Raw genomic sequence first — 20,427 nt, 5'->3', positions numbered from 1 at the left:
TCTCCCTCGTTACCTCGTGTATTTAGTCTGTGTGCTTCCTTGGCCAATTGGCCATTCCCTGTCTTACATTTCCGACAATTCGGTGTGTCTCTTAATCCAAGTCCAAACAATTTGGAGGGAGACCAATAGAAGAAGTTACTTTTTAACACAATCGACCCATTGTGTCATGCAGATAGAATTTTTTTTTTAAGAGGGAATGACACGGACCCCTCGCCTTATACGGAGACACTGAGCGTTTGTTGAATATTTTAGATTTTGTCTGTGAAGGAGGCATAGTTGTGACATGATGGGGGAGTTTCAGCCAGTAAACTGTTGCAAATAAGGCACAGATTTATATTTTATTTATTTATTTTTGCTAATAATTTCCGAGAAAAAAAGATTGTTCCGCTTTTAGACAATCTGTTGTATGGAACATTTATTTAATTTGTATTGTGTTTACAAGAACTGTGATCATTCTTTACAGGGTCGTATGAAACTTGACATCCACACAATTTTCACATTCATTAGAATATGACATCCCATTAGATACATTTCACATCATTCAACTATGAAATACAATAAATCTAAAAAATCACATCTAGATGTTTACTGTAATTATGAGGTTGTTTGTTGAGACAATTATATAGGCTCCAGTAAGGGTCAGTAAGATTGTTGCATGTCAAATGTGTTCAGAAAAACACACAGAAAGCCTGTGGTTGTATATAACTCTTTGTAAACCTGTAAATAAAGGCTGTATGGAAACAAAATTGATAATGTGTAAATAACGTGTGCACACACTATGTGAACGGTGAAATATTGCAGCCAATATAACAGAGAAATGCTTTTGAATACTCAATCATAGCAGCAATCAGTCTGAAACTCTGAACTGTAAGTGTAACACATAAGTCACATATAACCACACTCACAGTACTGTATCATGTGTGATTTTGCCTAATAAAGGGTTAAGTGAGATTTGAGTTTTGTAAATGTTCTTCTACAACTTCAAATCTTACACCTTCTCTAAAACTTGAATATTATATATAAAAATATGTTATATACAACCACAGGCTTATTTCCAATCATTACAACAGCTCAAAATCACATTGACCCTTAATTTATCACATTTAATAAAGATAATTATGTTAACACTTTAAAGTTGCATTGTGTTACCTAGAAGCCCTTGTTTAGTATTCACTTTTAATGATCCTTGGTATGGCCATAACGATGATTTTAAAATATAACTGACACATAACTGCACTGGAATCATGCTATTTTAAAATTACATTATTGCACTGTTCACAAGTATAATTCACATAATCAGTTTCAATGTTCTAGAACATACTGTATAGTAGGGATGATCAGTCAATGCCAAACCTTACAGTATATCCAGCAATTTCTTATAAATATATACATTTTTAACTAAATTATTATAATGGTTATTATTACATTTATCATACCAATGAAGTACGGTGAAATACTAAAGATATTGTATTATTTAAAGGCAAACTGAAATTCAAAAAGTCATCCTTTCCATTGACATAAAATATGCCAAATAATTTTAAAATGTATTATTAATAATACGTAATTCCTGAAACTCCGACATCTTGAAAACATTCGGCGCATATGCCCAGTTAGTTGTAGTAGTAGTTGTTAACACATCATTTAGCCTTTAATGGAACAATGTTGACATTTGCAAGTAGGTTTTTGAAAGGTCCCATATTATGCTCATTTTCAGGTTCATACTTGTAAATGCTTTAATGTTTTAGAGAATGTGCTGGTGAGCAGGTCCAAGGGTTCTATGTGTGTTAATGAGGGAATTGTGGTAATTGTGTCATTGTATCAGTGTAACTGTTTGATTTGTTTAGCGTCAGACCAGGAATCAAGAGTTCTTTAGTTCATCCGGAGATCTTAAGAGTGCACAGGATTCCAGCGTTTCATAATAAACACTTGATTAGGTACTTACACACTTTTTTGGCAATAGGTTGTGTGTATGGACATTACATTTTAAATTGCACTTAGTTAGAATGTGGTAAAGTGAGGTTGTTGAGTTGGTTCTAGAGTTTTGGACGGAGGGATCCGACCACCGGCTTGTCTGAGCAGAACTCTTTCCACCAGGAAGGCCGTTCCAGCACCTGGCTGCCCTGCATCACTGTCGACCACAGGTTCTTGTAAAGCTACGTGAGGGAGAAACAAGGAGAAGATGTGCTCACTGTTAAAGAAAGGTTTTTTTTTTTTTTTTTTTTACCTATTTTTATTATTAAGGGCAGAAAGTGGAACTACAATTTCAGGAGGGAAACCCCCGCCCCATGTCGCAAGGTCTAAGAACTAAGACAGATTACAAACCCACCTCCTCCTTCTTGTCAAGTGCTGATGCTATAGCAAGTGGTGGGTCTTCAAACTGCATGCTGACCAATTAGCACCGGTGTTCACAATAATATTCAACCTGTCACTGTCATACCCCCGTGCTTCAATAAGTCCACCATCATTCCTGTGCCCAAGCTAACAAGACCAGACTGCCTGAATGACGACCGCCCAGTGACGATCACCTGTAGTCATTGAATGCTTTGAACAGCTGGTCCATGATCACATCTGCTCCTTACTGGGCGCCCGGATAGCTCAGTTGGTAGAGCGGGCGCCCATATATAGAGGTCAACTCCTCGATGCAGCGGCCCTTTGCTGCATGTCATTTCCCCCCTCTCTCTCTCTCTCCCCTTTCATTTCTTCAGCTGTCCTGTCAATAAAGGCCTAAAAAATGCCCCCCAAAAAATAAAAATATAACATCTGCTCCTTACTACCCAGCACAGTGGACCCATTACAGTTTGCCTACCGTCACATTTGATTAACGGAAGACAGCATAGCACACACCCTCCCCACTACCCTATCTCAATTCGAAAAGAAATGAAGCTACGTGAGATTGCTGTTCATTGACTACAAATCAGTGTATAACATCATTTTTCCCTGCAGGGCCGTCACGTCATGAAGCTCAAGGACCTGGGATTCACTATGCATTTGGATCCTTGACTTCCTAACAGGCAGACTCCAGGTGGTGAGGATGGGCAGACGCACCTCTTCCACCCTTAATTCTGACAACACAGCTGTGGTGGGCCTGATCATAAACAACAATGAAAAGGCCTACTTGAAAGAAGTAGAGGACCTGACCCGCTGGAGTCAGGACAACAACAGACCAACCAATCAACCTACAACCTACGGAAACAGCACCGAACAGACCGGCCCTGCAGAGAGTGGTTTGATTGGCTAAACTCAGTTCAGAGAGGGTCATTGTCAACCACTGTTGTTGTCAATTTATGGTCGAACCCCACCCCCCTCCCCACCCTTCCCTTCTTGTCTACCTGTCAGGGGACCTGTGACAAAAAGGGCCATGATTAAAACCTAAGCTTCCAGTTCATGTCAGATTTAAACTGAACAATGTATATTGTACCTTTTTTCCTCAAAAAAAATATTCATCAAAAGTTACCCTCACATATTATCTAATCTTATAAAAAGAGGTACCCCCTCACCTGTCAACAGCGCCCTAAATGTGTTGGTAAGACATGACAATTCTTTGTTATATTATGTATGGGCATACATCAAAATACTGAGATACAAATAGGCTTTATGTGTATGTATGTCTTTACCTGTCCATCAGAGTTGCCAATAGGTGAGTTGAGAATGAAATCAGTAGGTGCCAAAACATCCACCAATGCTACTGCATCATCCTTCAGCTGGAGGAGACACACAGACAGAGCAGGTCAGGTTGAGCTTAAAGTCAGGTGGGGGGGCAGCATCATGACTTCATCATTCAGCTTAATGAAGACAGGAAGTATGGATGGACACAAGAAAGGGACCTCATAACAATAAACACTATCCAATATTATACCATGGCTGCAGGGTGTCCATTAAGTAAGGGTTAATGCCTGATGAGGTGTTCATTATCAGGAATTAATGGACGATGGCGAGGTCAGAACCGGCCGACGCGCCGCAGAGTCCAATAAGGGACACCTGCAAGGGCATTAACCCACTTATACCATGGTCACTTGCCAAATTACATTTTTTTTTTTAAACCATTACTTTATATTTGAATACATTTAATATTAATTTATGATATAGGACACCTACTTTTCAGTTCTATTTACTGGAGCAGTGAACGTTTTCATTGCATAAAAACCTTAAGGGATGGGAATGATGTTTCAAACCCTTAGGTTTTACCAGGGAAACAGAGTAATTGTTTGAAAAAACTTAGATTTGGATTGCAAAATGCGTGAAAATATAAATTTATGGTCTTAAAAATCGAGGTCTCCATTATCAAGGTAATAAGGTAATTAACCCTTACGTATAGAATACATGGATGTTTCTGTACCTGGGAGCAGAGAGTGAGAATGGCCATCTGGACCAACTCTGTGGGCTTCCTTCCACTCAAGTAATTACCTGTGCAGTAACAAAACCGTGTTACAAATATCAATACAATGGAATGTGTTATCTAGATTGATGCATGTAGTATATAGAGTACAGTACACACCCTGGTAGAGTGTGGCCATGTGGTTGCTGAGGCTCCACAGCCCATACAGGGCACACAGCTTGCTTAGTACAGGTCTGAGACCAGCTGGTGTGTCCATATCAGTAGTCAGCTCATGAAACCTTTGGAGGCAGTTGTGTTCTATGTAGGCCATGGCCAGGGAGCGACAATAGTAGACCTAAACACACACACACACACACACACACAAGAACATTAATAGTATAGTTTTTATTTCCGCTATAAACTAAGACAAACAATTATTATCACAGTTCAATTCTAACCTTGTGAATATCATAGGAAAAGATTTACCAAAAATATGCTTAGTGAAATTCTCAGCAGCTTCAGACACCTAAATATTGATGTCAAGGGGAAAGGATTGAGTGGTGCCCGGAAACAGGCAGTCAGGCAATTAAAATGATTAATTAAATCCATAGAGCTGTATGCAGGGTCTTATTAAGCCACACAATCTTTGAATTGTCAATCTCAAGTATTATTGTACTATAACTCCCGCCAATTTTTTTCAAATAACTGAGAACAAGAGTTTATTTTTAGCTTGAGGTATGGGCATAGCTGAGCGTATCCATAAAGGCTCTGTGCAGTTGTGTGTGTGTGTGTGTGTGTGTGTGTGTGTGTGTGTGTGTGTGTGTGTGTCTTACCTGGCTGTTGTTACGGGCCTCAAACTCATCCTTTCCCGAGGCCATCTCCTGCTCCAGCCTCTTCTGGCTCTCTTCCAGCAGGAAACACACCAGCCACTTATAGGCTGCCAGTGGCACTGACAGGATGAACAAGGAGTACACTCACTATGTTAAACTGAGAAACAACTCTAGAAATGCAATCAGTAGAATTTTTGTATCTGTGATATTTAGATAACTGGTTAAAGGTATATTTAGATACCGTGTTGAGTTCAGGGAATAATCCCTTCTGAGTTCTAGGAGTACCTGCAGAGTCCATACACTCCTCCATCGTTCTTGCTGTGAACTTGCTTTCCAGGATCTTGTGGGAATCATCCAGGAAGTCCACAGTGTGAAGAGGAGACTCAATGCGCACACCATCTGAAACCACACAACACAGCAGCTGAAACTTTGGAGATCAGAGTTCCTGCGCTCTGCCGTACATGATCTAATTGTCTTATACACAATATTGACTGAGAATTAAAGAAGACTTGAAACTAGCGATTGAGACCATAAACTCATTATTAAAATGATTACTGTGGAATACATCAAGTGAGAAGTAGGGCCATTTTCCCATAGCCTTCTATAGAAACTGACTTCTTTTTGCAACTAGTGGAGTTGCCCCCTGCTGGAAATTAGATAGAATGCAGGTTTGAGGCACTTCTGCATTGGCTTTACTTTTCAAAAACTTCGTCCATTATTGTTACAGTCTGTGGCCAGAGTTCACCCCAATTATGTAAAGGATTATCACAATTGGCTAGATGGTGATTGGTGAAGAATGCTAGTGATTAATAACTGTTGGTTTACATTGGCAGGCGCATCAGCACTAGCAACTGCAGAAGAACATCACGTCAGTCACCGATAAGTGATACAATTGCCAATCGGCACAACACTTGTAAAGAACTCAACTTTCAAGTTAGCCTTTTGAAGGAATATTGGTAGCAGCTACAGCGTTGCATCGCGCCACCGTATGCTGTATCTGACATTAAAGGCTTGTAATAATCCTGCAGTGCATAGGGGACTGACCGCGGTGTTTAGCATGGAACCAGCTGAGCAGATAGTTGCTGGTCTGTTGCAGCAAGACGTTGTTGTCTCCTTCATATGTGCAGTTTGGGTCATTGTCATTACGCAGATCACCCAGCCGGTTCACTGAGAAAGAGAGAGAAGTTAGTTAGGTGCGTGCGTGTGGGTGTGTGTGTGTGTGTGTGTGTGTGTGTGTGTGTGTGTGTGTGTGTGTGCGTGTGAGAGAGACTTACTGGCCAGGTATCCATGTCCACCGCAGGCCTCCCTACACTCCTGAATCCCTCTCTGAGCAATCCACGAGCCCAGCGGTTTACTGGAGCAGCCTATAGCATGGATCTCCCTGCCCATCTCTGCCTGCAATACACACAGGCATATTAGACTATAGTTTATACAGTATGCTCACTCTGGATATAGACACACACACACACACACACACACACACACATGCACATCATCTTAACTCACTTGTCTGTCACTCTTCTCCCTCATCATCTGTCCAATCTGGAACTCAACAAAGTTCATGAAGATGGATTTGGAGAAGTGTTCAAGAGCATACGCTGCTGCCAGGTATGGGATCAGACGCCATTGCTGAAACAATATAAACAAATTTCCAAGGAATTTGTGTAAAAATATGCACCCCCATTATTAAAGGATATGTACACAAATATCATAAAGCATTAAGTGTAGTTGTGGCTTTAGATACCTCCTGTTACTTTGATAAGGTGCTTTGTAATATGCTTAGGTAAATCTGCTTTCAAATCCACTCCCTTCATCCTGACCTGTAACTGGTACTCCAAAACAGGAATCTCCTCTGTGTTTTTGGGTCCAAACTGTCTTCTGGTGGCTGAGAAGCGGATGGCAATAGTCAGAGCCAGCTTCAGGTTGACCAAAGCCATCCTGGTGATGGACACCCTGCCACCTGACAGAGCACCCAGAGACTCCCCGAAACGCTTGTTGGGGTCCTGAAGCAGAGGAATGTAACAATGGAGAAACATTACAATTCATGAGCAAAATAAAAAAATATATAAAAAAAATAATAATTCCCCACTCGCCCCATACTAGGGCGGTCTTTTTCCTTCCTTCAAGCTTTGGTCCTCTACCAGAGGACTGGGAGCCTGAGGGTTCTGCACCATATCTTAGCTGTTGCTAGGATTGCGCTCTTATGAACAGAGACCCCAGATGTTGTTCCTGGAATTTGCCGGAGCCACTGTCCCAGTTCAGGGGTTACAGCCTGAGTTCTCCGATTACCACTGGAATCACTGTTAAGCCCTTGGTATTTTCAAAGCTTCTCGTGTTCTTTTTTCTTGATGTTGCTGTCGCTTGGAATTGCTACATCTATCACAACTGCCTTGTTCTGCTGTTTGTCCACCACAATGTCATGATATCCATCACCATTTTATCAGTCTGGATCTGGAAGTCCCACATGATCTTAGCTCTTTCACTCTCTGCCACCTTTGGATTAGACCATGATTGTCCTTCCAGACTGATCGTGGCAGACAGGGACTGCACCACAAGTGGTAAGCGTGAAGGGAGGGGGGCTTGTTATTTTTGTTAACAACAGATGGTGTAATCCTGGTCATATCACAATCAAGGAACGTGTGTGCTGCCCGGACATTGAACTGAGCTGAGCTGTAGGACTCAGGCCATATTATATGCCCAGGGAGATTGCTGGTATAATTGTTGCAGTTTACATCCCACCCTCGGCAAACCCGGGGTTGGCGTGTGACGTCACTCACAGCGGCATTGCAAAACTGCGTTGAGTGACTGCTCCATTCACCAGTAGCTGGTGTTTGGCCCACCAATTCTTTTCTGGGCCTCATTCATGTATTGAGCCATGTCAGGAGCTTCCGTGTTGTGAAGTGCACAACAATATTGAGTAGTGCAGCTGTAATTTAACTTTCATTGGTTGCTTGTAATGCCCGTTGAGCGCTTTCCACCAGTGGAACTCTTACTAACCTTAAATGGTGTAACGTAGCGGCCATCAGGAGTAACATCTCCCGTCTTATTCAGCAGATTCTCCCGAGGGATCCTCACATTATGAAACAAAGCAAACCTGAAGGGAGAGAGACAGATAAATGATCTTTGGTTACACAGAACACTGGCAACGTGTGCCTGACGCAAAAGCAAGACATATATTGAAATTATAGTAATGCGGTGTGTCTGTTTCAACTTTAATAATTTATTAAGTCGTATCTGTCACTTACCCGTTATCCAGTCCATTCTGGCCCAGCTTCTTGCCCATGTCTCCAACCAGCACACCAGGCAGAGCTAGCAGGGTCTTGGGATCTCTCAGCTGCAGCACAATGGTTATTGATTTAATTTTGACGAATTTTAAAACCATCCCTGTTCATATGTGTATTTGTGGATGACCAGTTTGACTTTATACAGTATAACTTTATAGCTTTTCTATTTTCATAATGTTTTCAGGAATTTTCAGATTGTTGTACCTTGTTGTTTACTCAAAGAAAACTCTTAAAAATCTTCCCACTCCCACCATTTCCACACTTCATGCATAAATAAAAATTAAAAATCATCCTCTCTCACACAATGTCACACTTTAGACAATTGGAACTACTGGAAAATTTTGACTTATCTTTACTTTTCCTCATTTGTATTTTTCACATTTTGAACGGAGGGCATATATTCATATACATTTTAGTTTTTTGGTTGGATTAAAATGCTCTGCTAATGTGATTGTTTAAACATCAAAATTACATTTCAGTTCATACTTTACTAAACAAGACTTCATCCGCTTTCAGTGATGCACTTCTTTAGCGTATATACTATAACGTACACTCCAGACAATGTAATCCTTTTTGGTTTTGGATATTTTTTGAGTACCGAATTACATTGTATGTTTCAGTGTCACACTGCACTTCCAGAGATGGAACAACATTCCGAGTTGAAAACTTGGGTAACAATGAGTTTTCTGAGATGCAGCTGTGTGAAATAACATCAGATAACATTTCCTGATAATGTAACCAGCTGTAACTGGGTCAGGGGTTAAAGGTCAGAGTCTTACCGCCACAACAAAAGAGTGCAGGCCGTGGCACACCTGGTCAGGCGTGTAGAGCTGAGCGAACACCACAGCGTGGGTCGCAGTCTTACCCATGTTCCCCACCCAGAACTTGGCGGCCTCAAAGTCCGGAGAGTTGATCACAAACTCCTACAGAGTAGAAAGATGAACATAGTAATGATTACAAATTGCCACATTACCCTGTAAAATCTTAGAAGGTAGACGTACCAGTAAACCAGCAACATTTTACCAGGAAATATTTTACCAGATGAAGGTTTGAGGGCAGAAATATTAATAAAGTGAGCACCAGTGTCTGGTGTGCAAGAACCTTCTAGTAAGTTATATAACAACAAAATTAAGAATGCCATTTCACTAAGTGATGGTCTAAAGCAGTGGTTCCTAACCTGGGGACCAGGCCCCTGCACGGGGTCAAAGGATAATACCGTATGTTATGGCCCTGGTGACATGCTGGCACCCAACTTGGGTTTTTTGTTTTATTTCAAACTGAACCCTCGTTTGTGTTTAAGGTTAGGTGAGCGGTTACCCTTCCCTAGCATCCAACACCCACATTACACTACTGATCACTGACATCACACACAGTAGTTTACTGTAGTTAAATTCTCTTTAATAAACTTATAGTGCTCAGCATAAGTGAATACACCCATGCTAAAGTTGACTAAAAGAGGAATAAAACATATTTTGGAAATTGATCTTAATGCCTTAATTAAAAGAATGAGGAAACATCCAACTCTTGAGGACACCAATTTTCTTTGTGAATGAATAATGTATTGTAAATAAATAAATGTTCTTCCTTACAATAAGTGAGTACACCCCTATGTTAAATTCCCATAGAGCCAGGCAGATTTGTATTTTTAAAGGCCAGTTATTTCATGGATCCAGGATACTATGCATCCTGATAAAGTTCCCTTGGCCTTTGGAATCAAAATAGCCCCACATCATCGCATACCCTTCACCATACCTAGAGATTGGCATGGTTTTATTTCAGTTAGCCTAACAGCTGGTTTGATTTGCATTGAGAATGGAAAGTACCCCATTAATAACTTAGCTTCTTCCCCAGAGTCCTTGTGTATTCTCGCCTTACAGATTTACCTGGATTGTGGTGGCACCTGGATTGTGGCTGCGCCTGCTGCTGTGGTCCTGCTCGACAACCTGCTACTTTTATTATTATTTTTGCTTTTATCGCAGTTCTATCTTTTCTCTCTCCCTCGCTGCCCACATGGTCAGTTTTTGCTCAAAGTTTCTGCCCGTTAAAAGAGTGTTTTCCCTCCCCGCAGCCACACTGGAGAAATCGCTCTTAGGGGAATTCTCCTACTCTATCTGTGTCCTGAGATAACTTCTGTGATGATTCTCCCCCATAAATAAAATTGACTTGAAAATTGAATGGAGTGTTGTGTGGTGCGTGTTCTGACCTGGGTGGAGGGGTCATATGTTGCTGTGGTCCTCATGGCTCTGGTGTTGCTGCCGTGGCTCAGCTCAGTCAGTCCAAAGCATCCAAACGTCTACAAACGGACACAAATTCAGAGTTCATAGTGATGGAGATTAATATGAATTTCACACCTGAGTAACATTAGGAACGTGGAAGCAAAAATCTTAATTTACAAATATATGACCAACTGTGTCCTTAAAGACTTCCGGTTATGGCGTCTTAGTGAGAGGCTGCATGTGCGTGAGGCTTGCTGTTAAATCCTTTGAAACTATCCTTAACTTGGACCAATAAACATAATTCTACTTGTTCTTAACCCACGTGCTTCTACTGGACAATATGCCACAAAAAAAAACGCAAAAACTGGCCAACAACCGGGTAAAACGGCTTCACAAGGTAAAGGGGCTAATGTGGACACGGCTAATGCTAGCAAAATACCGCTGGATATTTCTAATGAAGCCAATACATGGGAGGCATCGGAGACTCCAGAGGCACCCGAAACACCGGAGACGCTGGTGGCACCGAATCCGACAAACAGTGACCTTCTCAAGGAAATTCTGTCGTTGAAAGGTGACATGGCTAAACAATCTACCGACATGCTGAAAGCAATTAACGATATAAAAGGGGATATACAGTTACACTCGAAAGAATCAGTGAGACGGAGGAGCGAATCTCGCAAACAGAAGATGATATAACCTCTCTTCAAGGCAAAGTTAAAATACTGGAGAAAACTGTGGAGAGTCTTTGCGACAGAATTACAGAGCAAGAAAACAGGAGCAGACGCTCCAACTTGAGACTGGTTGGGCTACCCGAAAAATCGGAGGGCTCAGATATGTGTGGTTTTCTGGAGAAGTGGTTCCGAGATACACTGGGTGAAGGTTTTACCGTGTCCCCCATCATAGAGAGGACACACAGGATCGGGCCTTTTAACCCTAAATCTACATCACCACGGGTGGTAATAATGAAGTTTCTGAACTACCGGGACCGGGAACCAACCCTGAGAACCGGCAGGAAGATGACGGAGGTACGCTATGAGAATCAACGAGTCACTTTTTTCATCCCATCTGATCATCACGCACAATGACAAATGATAAAATGATATACATGATGCTTTTGTAGAATATTATGAAAATTTATATAAATCCCAATATCCAGATAATATGGATAAACAGGATCAGTTTCTGGACCAACTTCAATTCCCAACCTTGTCAGAGGAGACAAAAAATGATTTAGATGGAAAACTGAGCATTCAAGAACTTAAGGAGGCACTCACCCATATGAATACAGGCAAAGCCCCTGGCCCTGATGGTTTGCCTATTGAGCTTTACAAGAGATTTTCAGATAAATTATTACCTATATTATTATTACCTCATCTACTTGAAATGTATAATGAGTCCTATAGGAAGGGTATTCTACCCCCATCCTTAAGATTGGCAGCCATTTCACTTCTGTTAAAACCAGGTAAAGCCCCGACAGATATGGGCTCATACAGGCCTATATCCTTGAACCAAAATACTATGTAAGGCTCTGGCTCGGAGGATTGAATCACATATTCCTAACTTAATTTCGAATGACCAAAATGGATTTGTTCGTGGCCACCAAGCTTTTCACAGTTCCCGCCGATTATTGAATATATTATACGAAAAACTATTTGCCATGGATCACGCCTTTCTGTCATTAGATGCCGAAAAGGCGTTTGACAGGATCGAATGGTCTTTTTGGGACACTCAAAAGATTTGGCTTGGGAGAAAAATATTTAAAATGGATCCAATTACTATATTCAGAGCCCATAGCCAAAGTTGTAACAAACAGCCAGTTATCGAGACCTTTTAGCCTATGTAGATCGACACGACAAGGATGCCCATTATCTCCCCTTCTTTTCTTGTTTGCTATCGAGCCACTCGCTATGGCAATACGTAATTCCCCTGATATTACTGGTATTCAAATCGGAGGAACAGAACATCGCTTGTCTCTTTTTGCAGATGACATCGTTTTGTTTTTAACTGATCTAGGGAGGTCTGTCCAGGCTGTTGGCCAAATTCTGAAGGTGTTTGGTGAATTCTCAGGGTATAAAATTAATCAAAAGAGAAGCTCCCTGTTAATGATGAACAAAAATAACCCTACAATACAAACACAATTTACATGTACCTATGAAGACTTCACTTACCTGGGAATTAAAATAAATCCTGACATAAAGAAAACTATCTATTAATTATGATCCCTTAGTAAAAAAAGGTATTAGACTCCTTAGAAAGATGTGGTGGGATGCCATTTTCTATGATAGGTCGCATTAATATTATTAAAATGTCCATTCTCCCAAAATTCTTATATCTTTTCCAGTCCATCCCCTTACACATTCCAGCCTCCTTCTTTTCCTCCTTGAATAAAACCCTTACCAAATTTATATGGAATAGTAAACGCCCCAGGCTGCAGCTCTCCCTTCTATATCTGCCCTATGACCTAGGGGGGCTTAGATTGCCGAATGTCAAGTTGTACTATTGGGCAGCTCAACTTTGTGCTGCTACTTATTATTTTTCTATCACTGATACACCATCTTGGATACACATTGAGAACAATACATTGAAGCTACCTTTGACATCTTATCTTTATGCAGCCGAAATTAAACAATTATTAAAAAACACGAAAAATCCTTTTCTCAAAAACACTATATCAATCTGGCACCAATCTCATGCTGCCTTGTCGGAGGTATCTAAGCTCTCATGCTTGTCACCAATTTGGGGAAATGATAGATTTAAATCAGGAAGAGCAGACATGGGGTTTAGAATTTGGCTGAATAATGGTTTGAATAAAATTGGGGACCTATATAGTGAAGGAGTATTGATGTCTTTTGAGCAATTGGTAAATAAATATGGTTTGCCCAAAAACATTTTTTTAAGTACTTACAGGTCAGAAGTTTCATCACTACCCATCTAAAGTCTACTGTGAAACCCCCACTCTCCACTATAGAGAACATAGCTGTTAACCATCATCAGAGTAGAGGCCTGCTTTCCAAATTTTACAATATTTTACTACTTTCCTCAAAAGAAAGTAGTCTTTCATATTTACAAGCATGGAAAACTGATTTACAAACAGAAATTTCAGATGATGAGTGGAACAATTCTTGCCTGTTGGCACAGATGCAAACTATTAACACCAGGTTTAGATTGCTGCAGTACAAATGGTTATTTAGAACCTATATTACTCCTGTAAAACTTCACCATTTTAATTCTAATATTCCTGATGTATGTGTAAAATGTGGTGTTGACAAGGGCGGAGATTGCACAGATTAGGCTTGACCTAGCCTAATCTGTCGCACGAAGGCCAAGTCAGGCTGAGGAGGAGCGACTAGGTCGAGTCAGGATGAAGTAATTCAGATAGATGCACATTCACGGCTTTCTTTAACAGACCACGATTATTGTACATACTTTACACAGAGTGTGCAGCAGCTTCTTATGTAAGTATGATAACGTGAAACACATTATTTTTATATAAAAAAAGAAACACGGCCGCTGTAACTAAACAGCAAGAGAAAGCGAGGCAGATGATCGCAAACCGCCTGAATGCGTGTGTAGCCTAAATATATACATTAACTGACCACTGCTCTGAATGGAAACTGTCATAATCATACCATTCAAGGAGTTAGGCTACTAATCATTTGCAATAATTAACTGTTGTACGCTTTGCCTTAAAAGTGAGCAGAAGATAATGTTACTCAGGAAATTTACCATGAAGATCAATTTTCTACAACGCTAGAGCATTAGGGGTGGGGGGAAAAAATCGATACAGCATAGTATCGCGATACTTTTCATGGCAATACTGTATCGATACACAGACGCCAAGTATCGATCTTTTATGATATGTGTGTTGGTCAGGTTGTCTGCTTGACAATCCCATTTTGCAGCAATAAAATTGAAGTGAGATGAACAAACAGAGAAATGGATCTTTTTAGATAAAACAGATGTTGACAAAGTTTTCTTTTGGGGACATAATTTGAAATTGGGAGAAATTCGAAGTTGGAAAAAGGTAATAATTGCAATATATTGCAGAATATTGCAATATGTTTAAAATCGCAATAATATCGTATCGTGACATAAGTATCGTGATGATATCGTATTGTGAGGCCTCTGGTGATTCCCACCCCTATAGAGCATAATGCGTAAATGTCTCTTTCACTTTGTTTCTCCCTCTCACTCATGGGCTAAAATATGAATTACCTAAGTCATATTAACTTCCATTGCTCGCTTTTAATGCAAAGTGTACAACTGTTCGTTTTTGCAAATGACAAGTGACTCTTTGAATGCTTTCAGTTAAGAGCAGTAGTTCGTAAATGTATATTTTTAGACTATTTTTAGTTGGTCCGCTATTATCTGCCATGCTTTTTTAATTTTTTTTTTTTTTATAGAGGACGTGTTTCCTTCTTTACATATTATATGATTTGCTCCCTCGTATATATGGACATAGAAACGAAAGACACTGAAGAAATTGGACTCTAAAATCTAGAAACTATAAAGATAATTAAGTGATAAATATAATGCACACTATAAACATTAATGTAACAGAGTATATTTATCAGTTATTTCCCCCAAGCTATATATAAGGTCAAAAACCATTGAGGTGTCCTCTCCCTGTTGTTACATGAATGTAGTCTACACTATAGACTAGACTAGACTAGTAGTCTACACTATATAGTTACTGGTCCAGTGAACTAAGACTATAATTTGGGAGGATTGTACAATTAGGATATGTTCTTAAAATTGTACAATCCTCCCAAATTATAGTCGTTTAAGAATACAAAAGAAATTAAATCAACTAAAATAATGTAAGGTGCATTGGTCCACTATAGAAACACACATGTACAGCACTTTATATATTGCCATTAGTAACTGACTTCATTTAAAACACATTTGGCAACTGTATCAGCCTTTTCTAATTATCTCAACAACTGCCATAATATGTTCATCAAACTTCAACAACAACAATATGAACAGCAGTCTTCATTCATCAATATAACAGTAAAAATGTCACATGAATAATTATAAAAAATAAAGGTCACAACTTAATACAAGTTATTATAGTTATAAAAAATAATAACAGTACTTAAATGAACAGCAATATGTACCTGTTGTATTTTAATACAGGCTGATAACAATAATGTAAAACCACTGAGTGAACAGAAAAGGCTCCAGGATTAATAAATCCCTGTACTGCATTGTCCCGTTAGACAGCCATTAACAAAGAACAGATACACCTAAAAGGTGGAGTTATTGGCAGCGACAAGCTGTTTTGAACACTTACGGTCATGTCTTCAGTGTTTTCAACATATTTGCTGTGTCTCCCTGATCCGGAGTTGGCAATAGTCGCTCCAAACATCTAAAACACAAGATGTTTTTAGCATCTTTTACTGAGATGAGACAATTACTGAAAGGGGACAAAGTTAAGCAATGCTAGCGGCTATGTGGATATGACATGATATACCAATAAATAAAGTGTGGGACGGATAAAAAATGGAGAGAGAACTTTACTATCCATAGATTTCAGAGTCTGCAGTTGATAGCAGCTCTGTGACGTTGTACTTTAAGTGGTGCTTTGAGCTAAATGCTAACATGCTGATGCTCATTACAAATGACAAGTTTCGTTATTTAGGTTGGAGGGCTAGTTGCATATTGTAGAATAGTAATGGGTCAAGTACAGGCCCTGGAAAGTCAACACTGTAAGATTATCAAAGAAGGAAGTAAATATATAGTATATAATATAGTAAATATAATGCATGCCATTGCTGCCTCTAAGTACATTCCATTATAGTTTGTATTTCTTTCATCCAATGCACACTCACCCCTTTGTTGAGAAAGTACTTGGCTGCCAAGGCCCAGTCGTACATGCCCAGGCAATCACTGAGCGTTATAGTCTTCCAGGGGTTAGCCATCACCTCTTCTTTTGTCAGGAAGTCATAGCGGAAGAGCTGCTTTGCCCTGAGAATTTTTATCTGAAGCTTTATTTTCTCTATGTACATTATATAGATAAGGATATGATATATGACAGAGGATGTTACTGTTGTGCTGATACCTCAGGAAGGTCAGCTCTCTCATTTTCTCGAGAGGGACGTCTTCACCGGGCCGACGTGCAAACAGAGGGTCATTCTCAAGTGTCTTGAACAAGTGTTGCTGTAGCACAGTGATAAGAGAAAATGATCAGGATGTGTACAGCACAGGGGCATTTAGATGACCATGGGGTACCAAACATGTTCTCTTATTACTAAAAAAATTACTTAAAGGTGCTTGTAGGGAACAGCATTTGAGAAAACAATCCCAAATAGTCGTTTCTCAACTGCTGAGTCCAAAGTCAAGATGAACACTGAACCCCAGATTTAAAGCCAACATGAGGAGAAGAGAGTTGAAGTGCTCAGAAAAAACTACATTCACTCATAATTTGAAGCAGATGAGTTGATAGGATGAGAAGTTCAGAAACGGCTACTAGATGGACCTTGATGTAAGATTGTTTTCTCAACTTGTCAGTGAGTACTAGGGGTGGAACGGTACATGTATTCGTATTGAACCGAAACGGTACGGACGTCTCGGTCCGGTCCATGAATTTACACGCAGAATACACGGTATAAAAATAAATAAAACTTGCGTGCAAATGAATTAATGTAATGCAGAACTACTGTTAAGACACGCGTTTCTTAGGGACACCAAATCTGTAGCCCTGCCCTTAGCTCGGAAGCTCCCGCTTACATGTTGAGTCAGTAATACATCCATGGAGTCAGTCAGTCCAGTGAGTCCACATGAAGCAAACTAGTCCCTTCCATATACAACCAAACACGGACGTAGCTGTATCCCTTCTCGCCTCGACCACAAATGGCCTCCAGGCCCGTTTGCTTCGCTGTTTGCTCCGGTATTAGCTGTTAGCTCCGCCGTTAGCTGTTAGCTTCGCTGTTTGCTGCTAGCTCCGCTGTTAGCGTGTGAAGCTAACGCCACAATTCGCCAACTGCTCTGTGTAACCGAAGCTGCTCTTTTAACACCCCTGCTCTGTGCATTCACATATGAGAGCAGCGCTTGTCTCCCATATCACACTAGCTAGCTGATTGTCTTATTTTGTTTACAAGTTACAGATGGAGTCTGGAGATGATGCAGGGTAGGCCTACTTATTGTGTACTGTTTACATCTTACTTTACACACTTCAAGCTGTTACAGCTAGCTCAGTGGACAGCCTGAGACATGCACAATAAAAAAAATTGCCTTCTGCATTTTTGTCTTGCTTTTCCCTCCATTGTACCGAACCGAACCGTGATGTCTGAACCGAGGTATGAACCGAACCGTGACTTCTGTGTACCGTTCCACCCCTAGTGAGTACTAGGTGTTAGGGCTGTCGGGGTATACGGTATTGTTCAAAAATTTGCAATACTGATTCCTAAACGATACTTTTTTCGATACCAATTTTATAAAACAGAATTTTTTACACATTACGGCACACGCTCGCGTAACGTAGAGTTTTTCCTGCGTGTCTCTACGATGTGTAACGTTAGACAGCCAATCAGCAGCATTGTTTGATCTTGGTAGAAACATGCTGCATGCTTATTGGCTCACTGACGCTGATGAGATTTACTCCTTAGGTATTGAAATTGGGGTGTTGAATGACGGGGCATTTTTCAATACTCGATACTTTTAGTCGGTGCCTAAAAAGTACTGAATAAGGTAAACAGCCCTACTAGGTGACATCTTCCTTCATAACCATGAACGCATACTGCAGTTTATCAATCCCACATACACTGTCCTGTTGACACAAATACTGACTCGAGCAACAAATGTGGATTAATCGCCCCCTAAAAATATTCCCGAAGAAATGCACTTTTTTTTATCCTGTTGAGTAGTGTATGTTTAAAAAAACAACGGTGTCCAAGTGTTTCAGGAATATTAGTTAAAAAAAAAAAAGAGAAACAAAACTATATCTGTTTTTAAAGAAGGCAAGAGCACTTGGTTACAACGGATGCCACATAACGGCTAAGTCACAGGTCGATTCCAGCCTTGGGGATCTTTGTTGCATGTCATACCCCTCTCTTTCTCCCCGTTCCCAATCTGGCAAATAGCCACACAAAAAAGTGACACTCATGTTTAACTTATTACAAATTGCAGATTTAGTCCTACCTACAGAGAGCATTTGATGCTGACAGCTACCTTGAATGCTATGATTTCCTCTCCGTCTAAGAAGCAGAGCATGTCCTTCCAGTTGAAAGAGGCTTTGTTCCTGTAGATATCCAGCGGGCCACAAGGGAAGTCAGCCACTTCATGAGCCATCTTCTTGTGTTCAGACTGAAGGGGTTCACCGTGCAGGGAAATAAGGCACTTTGCTCTTTCTGAGTAAAGAAGAAACAAGGGAGGAACATAAATGAAAGCATTGGGTGTGGGGTTAGGGTTAGGGTTAGGGGGGTATTCAGATCCTTGGGGTTAGGGGTCGACCGACGCTGGTTTTTCCAGGCCGATACCGATAGCGTTTATTAGTAGTTAATGAAACCGATAACCGGCATTTGGAACCGATATGCATATACAGTGAAAATGAAAATCTTTAAGTCAAAATTAATATTTTGGAATGTTACAAACTCCAACACAAAATTTTGTTTAAATGCTTTGAGCAATTATTTAATAAAATAGAAGATAATATGCAAACTGCCAAAAAACAGCTCCTACTTGGTGTACCGGTACAGCACAAGTTTACTGCGCAGCAATTTGTTTCTGATAATTGTATTTACTGTAATTTTGTTTGACAATGTGTGGTTACTGCACTACAAATTTGTAGTTGTTGACATTTGACCTCTGTGTCAACATTAATTTAGTTGATACTGAGTCAAATTATTACACAGCAATTATGGGGCACGTTATGTTCCCATAAAGGCAATGCAGATAACTTCAGTTTTATGTGCCCACGTTTAGAGATATTGGACCAGATATGGTACAACTCTGCAGCAGTTAGCTAGTTATATCTAAACTGATAGCGTGCACACTTTATTTTAATCAAAGCAACCCTCGTAGTTCAGCTGCTATCAATACAGAGCAGAGTTCAAGGTTTCATCGGCACCTCTGTGTACCTGCAGCACGGACAGTAAGTTAAAGTTACACAGCAGACTGTTACAATGGAAGATAGCAGATGAAGGGACTGCTAAACCCTGCCTTGACCACTGTCACACATCGCGTTGTTTAATGGCTTACATATGAAAAAGAAGAAGTTAGTGTTTACTAAAGTAGGTCAACCTCTCGAGTCTCAAGTCTTGTCTTTCCATTATTTACTTTACCGTTACACAACGTGTTGATTTAAATGTAGTAAACGCACTAAGGTTAGCATAAAAAAAGGAACTGACGTCTTTGTTGACAGAACGTCATTTACCATGAGTTGTGTAGTTGTGTCTTACCTTACGGCTCTATGTCAACTACCCTGTAATATCGCCCTAACTAGTTAGCTACTCTTCGACAGTCTCAATGACCTGTGTACAGCCTGCTGTGGCTCGAGTCCTGTTTTGTTCCGCCACTAGCAACAAAACCATTTCCTGTCGGTAGCCTTCAAAGTAAGAGCACCATCTCCAAACGTTATTTGAATGCAAAACTTCCGAATTAGACTGGATGTTATAACATTTTTATGATTTCAATTAGTGCTACTATTTAATAGGCATTAACATCAAATAATAAAAACCCTAATATATGGTTTCCCGTTGAATGTGTCACCTGATTCATTAGGGATAGCTTCAGTGCATGATGTAGGGGGTGGATTGTCCTAATGTGGGTTACTGCCTGAT

At 40.2% G+C, this 20,427-nt stretch overlaps 1 protein-coding gene across 1 annotated transcript; it reads right to left on the bottom strand.

The window, feature by feature from the left end:
• Positions 1-401: 401 nt before the first annotated feature.
• Positions 402-20,165, bottom strand: LOC116043880 (peroxisomal acyl-coenzyme A oxidase 3-like). The gene is made up of 19 exons (XM_031290892.2): positions 20,047-20,165; positions 18,818-18,996; positions 16,710-16,807; positions 16,480-16,615; positions 15,942-16,016; positions 10,633-10,722; positions 9,209-9,352; positions 8,391-8,479; positions 8,143-8,239; positions 6,966-7,148; positions 6,652-6,774; positions 6,420-6,540; positions 6,190-6,312; positions 5,431-5,544; positions 5,149-5,264; positions 4,496-4,670; positions 4,337-4,404; positions 3,615-3,701; positions 402-2,153 (listed from the first exon to the last, which is right to left on the bottom strand). The coding sequence occupies exons 2-19, from the start codon at positions 18,935-18,937 to the stop codon at positions 2,034-2,036; spliced, it is 2,079 nt and encodes a 692-aa protein (XP_031146752.1). The 5' UTR covers positions 18,938-18,996; positions 20,047-20,165; the 3' UTR covers positions 402-2,033.
• Positions 20,166-20,427: the final 262 nt, after the last annotated feature.

Source organism: Sander lucioperca, chromosome 17, assembly GCF_008315115.2.
Source record: "Sander lucioperca isolate FBNREF2018 chromosome 17, SLUC_FBN_1.2, whole genome shotgun sequence".
Classification (NCBI taxonomy): Eukaryota; Metazoa; Chordata; class Actinopteri; order Perciformes; family Percidae; genus Sander; species Sander lucioperca.
Note: the sequence above shows the minus strand (reverse complement) of the source record. Positions and strands in the feature narration are given on the sequence as shown.

What these genes read in the sequence shown, in the direction of transcription:
- LOC116043880 (XM_031290892.2), bottom strand. Translation starts at nt 18,937, where the DNA reads ATGGCTCATGAAGTGGCTGACTTCCCTTGTGGCCCGCTGGATATCTAC. An exon ending in CAGAATGGACTGGATAACGG is followed by an intron (nt 8,240 to 8,390) that starts GTAAGTGACAGA and finishes CTCTCCCTTCAG; the next exon opens with GTTTGCTTTGTTTCATAATG. An exon ending in TGGACATGGATACCTGGCCA is followed by an intron (nt 6,313 to 6,419) that starts GTAAGTCTCTCT and finishes TCTCTTTCTCAG; the next exon opens with TGAACCGGCTGGGTGATCTG.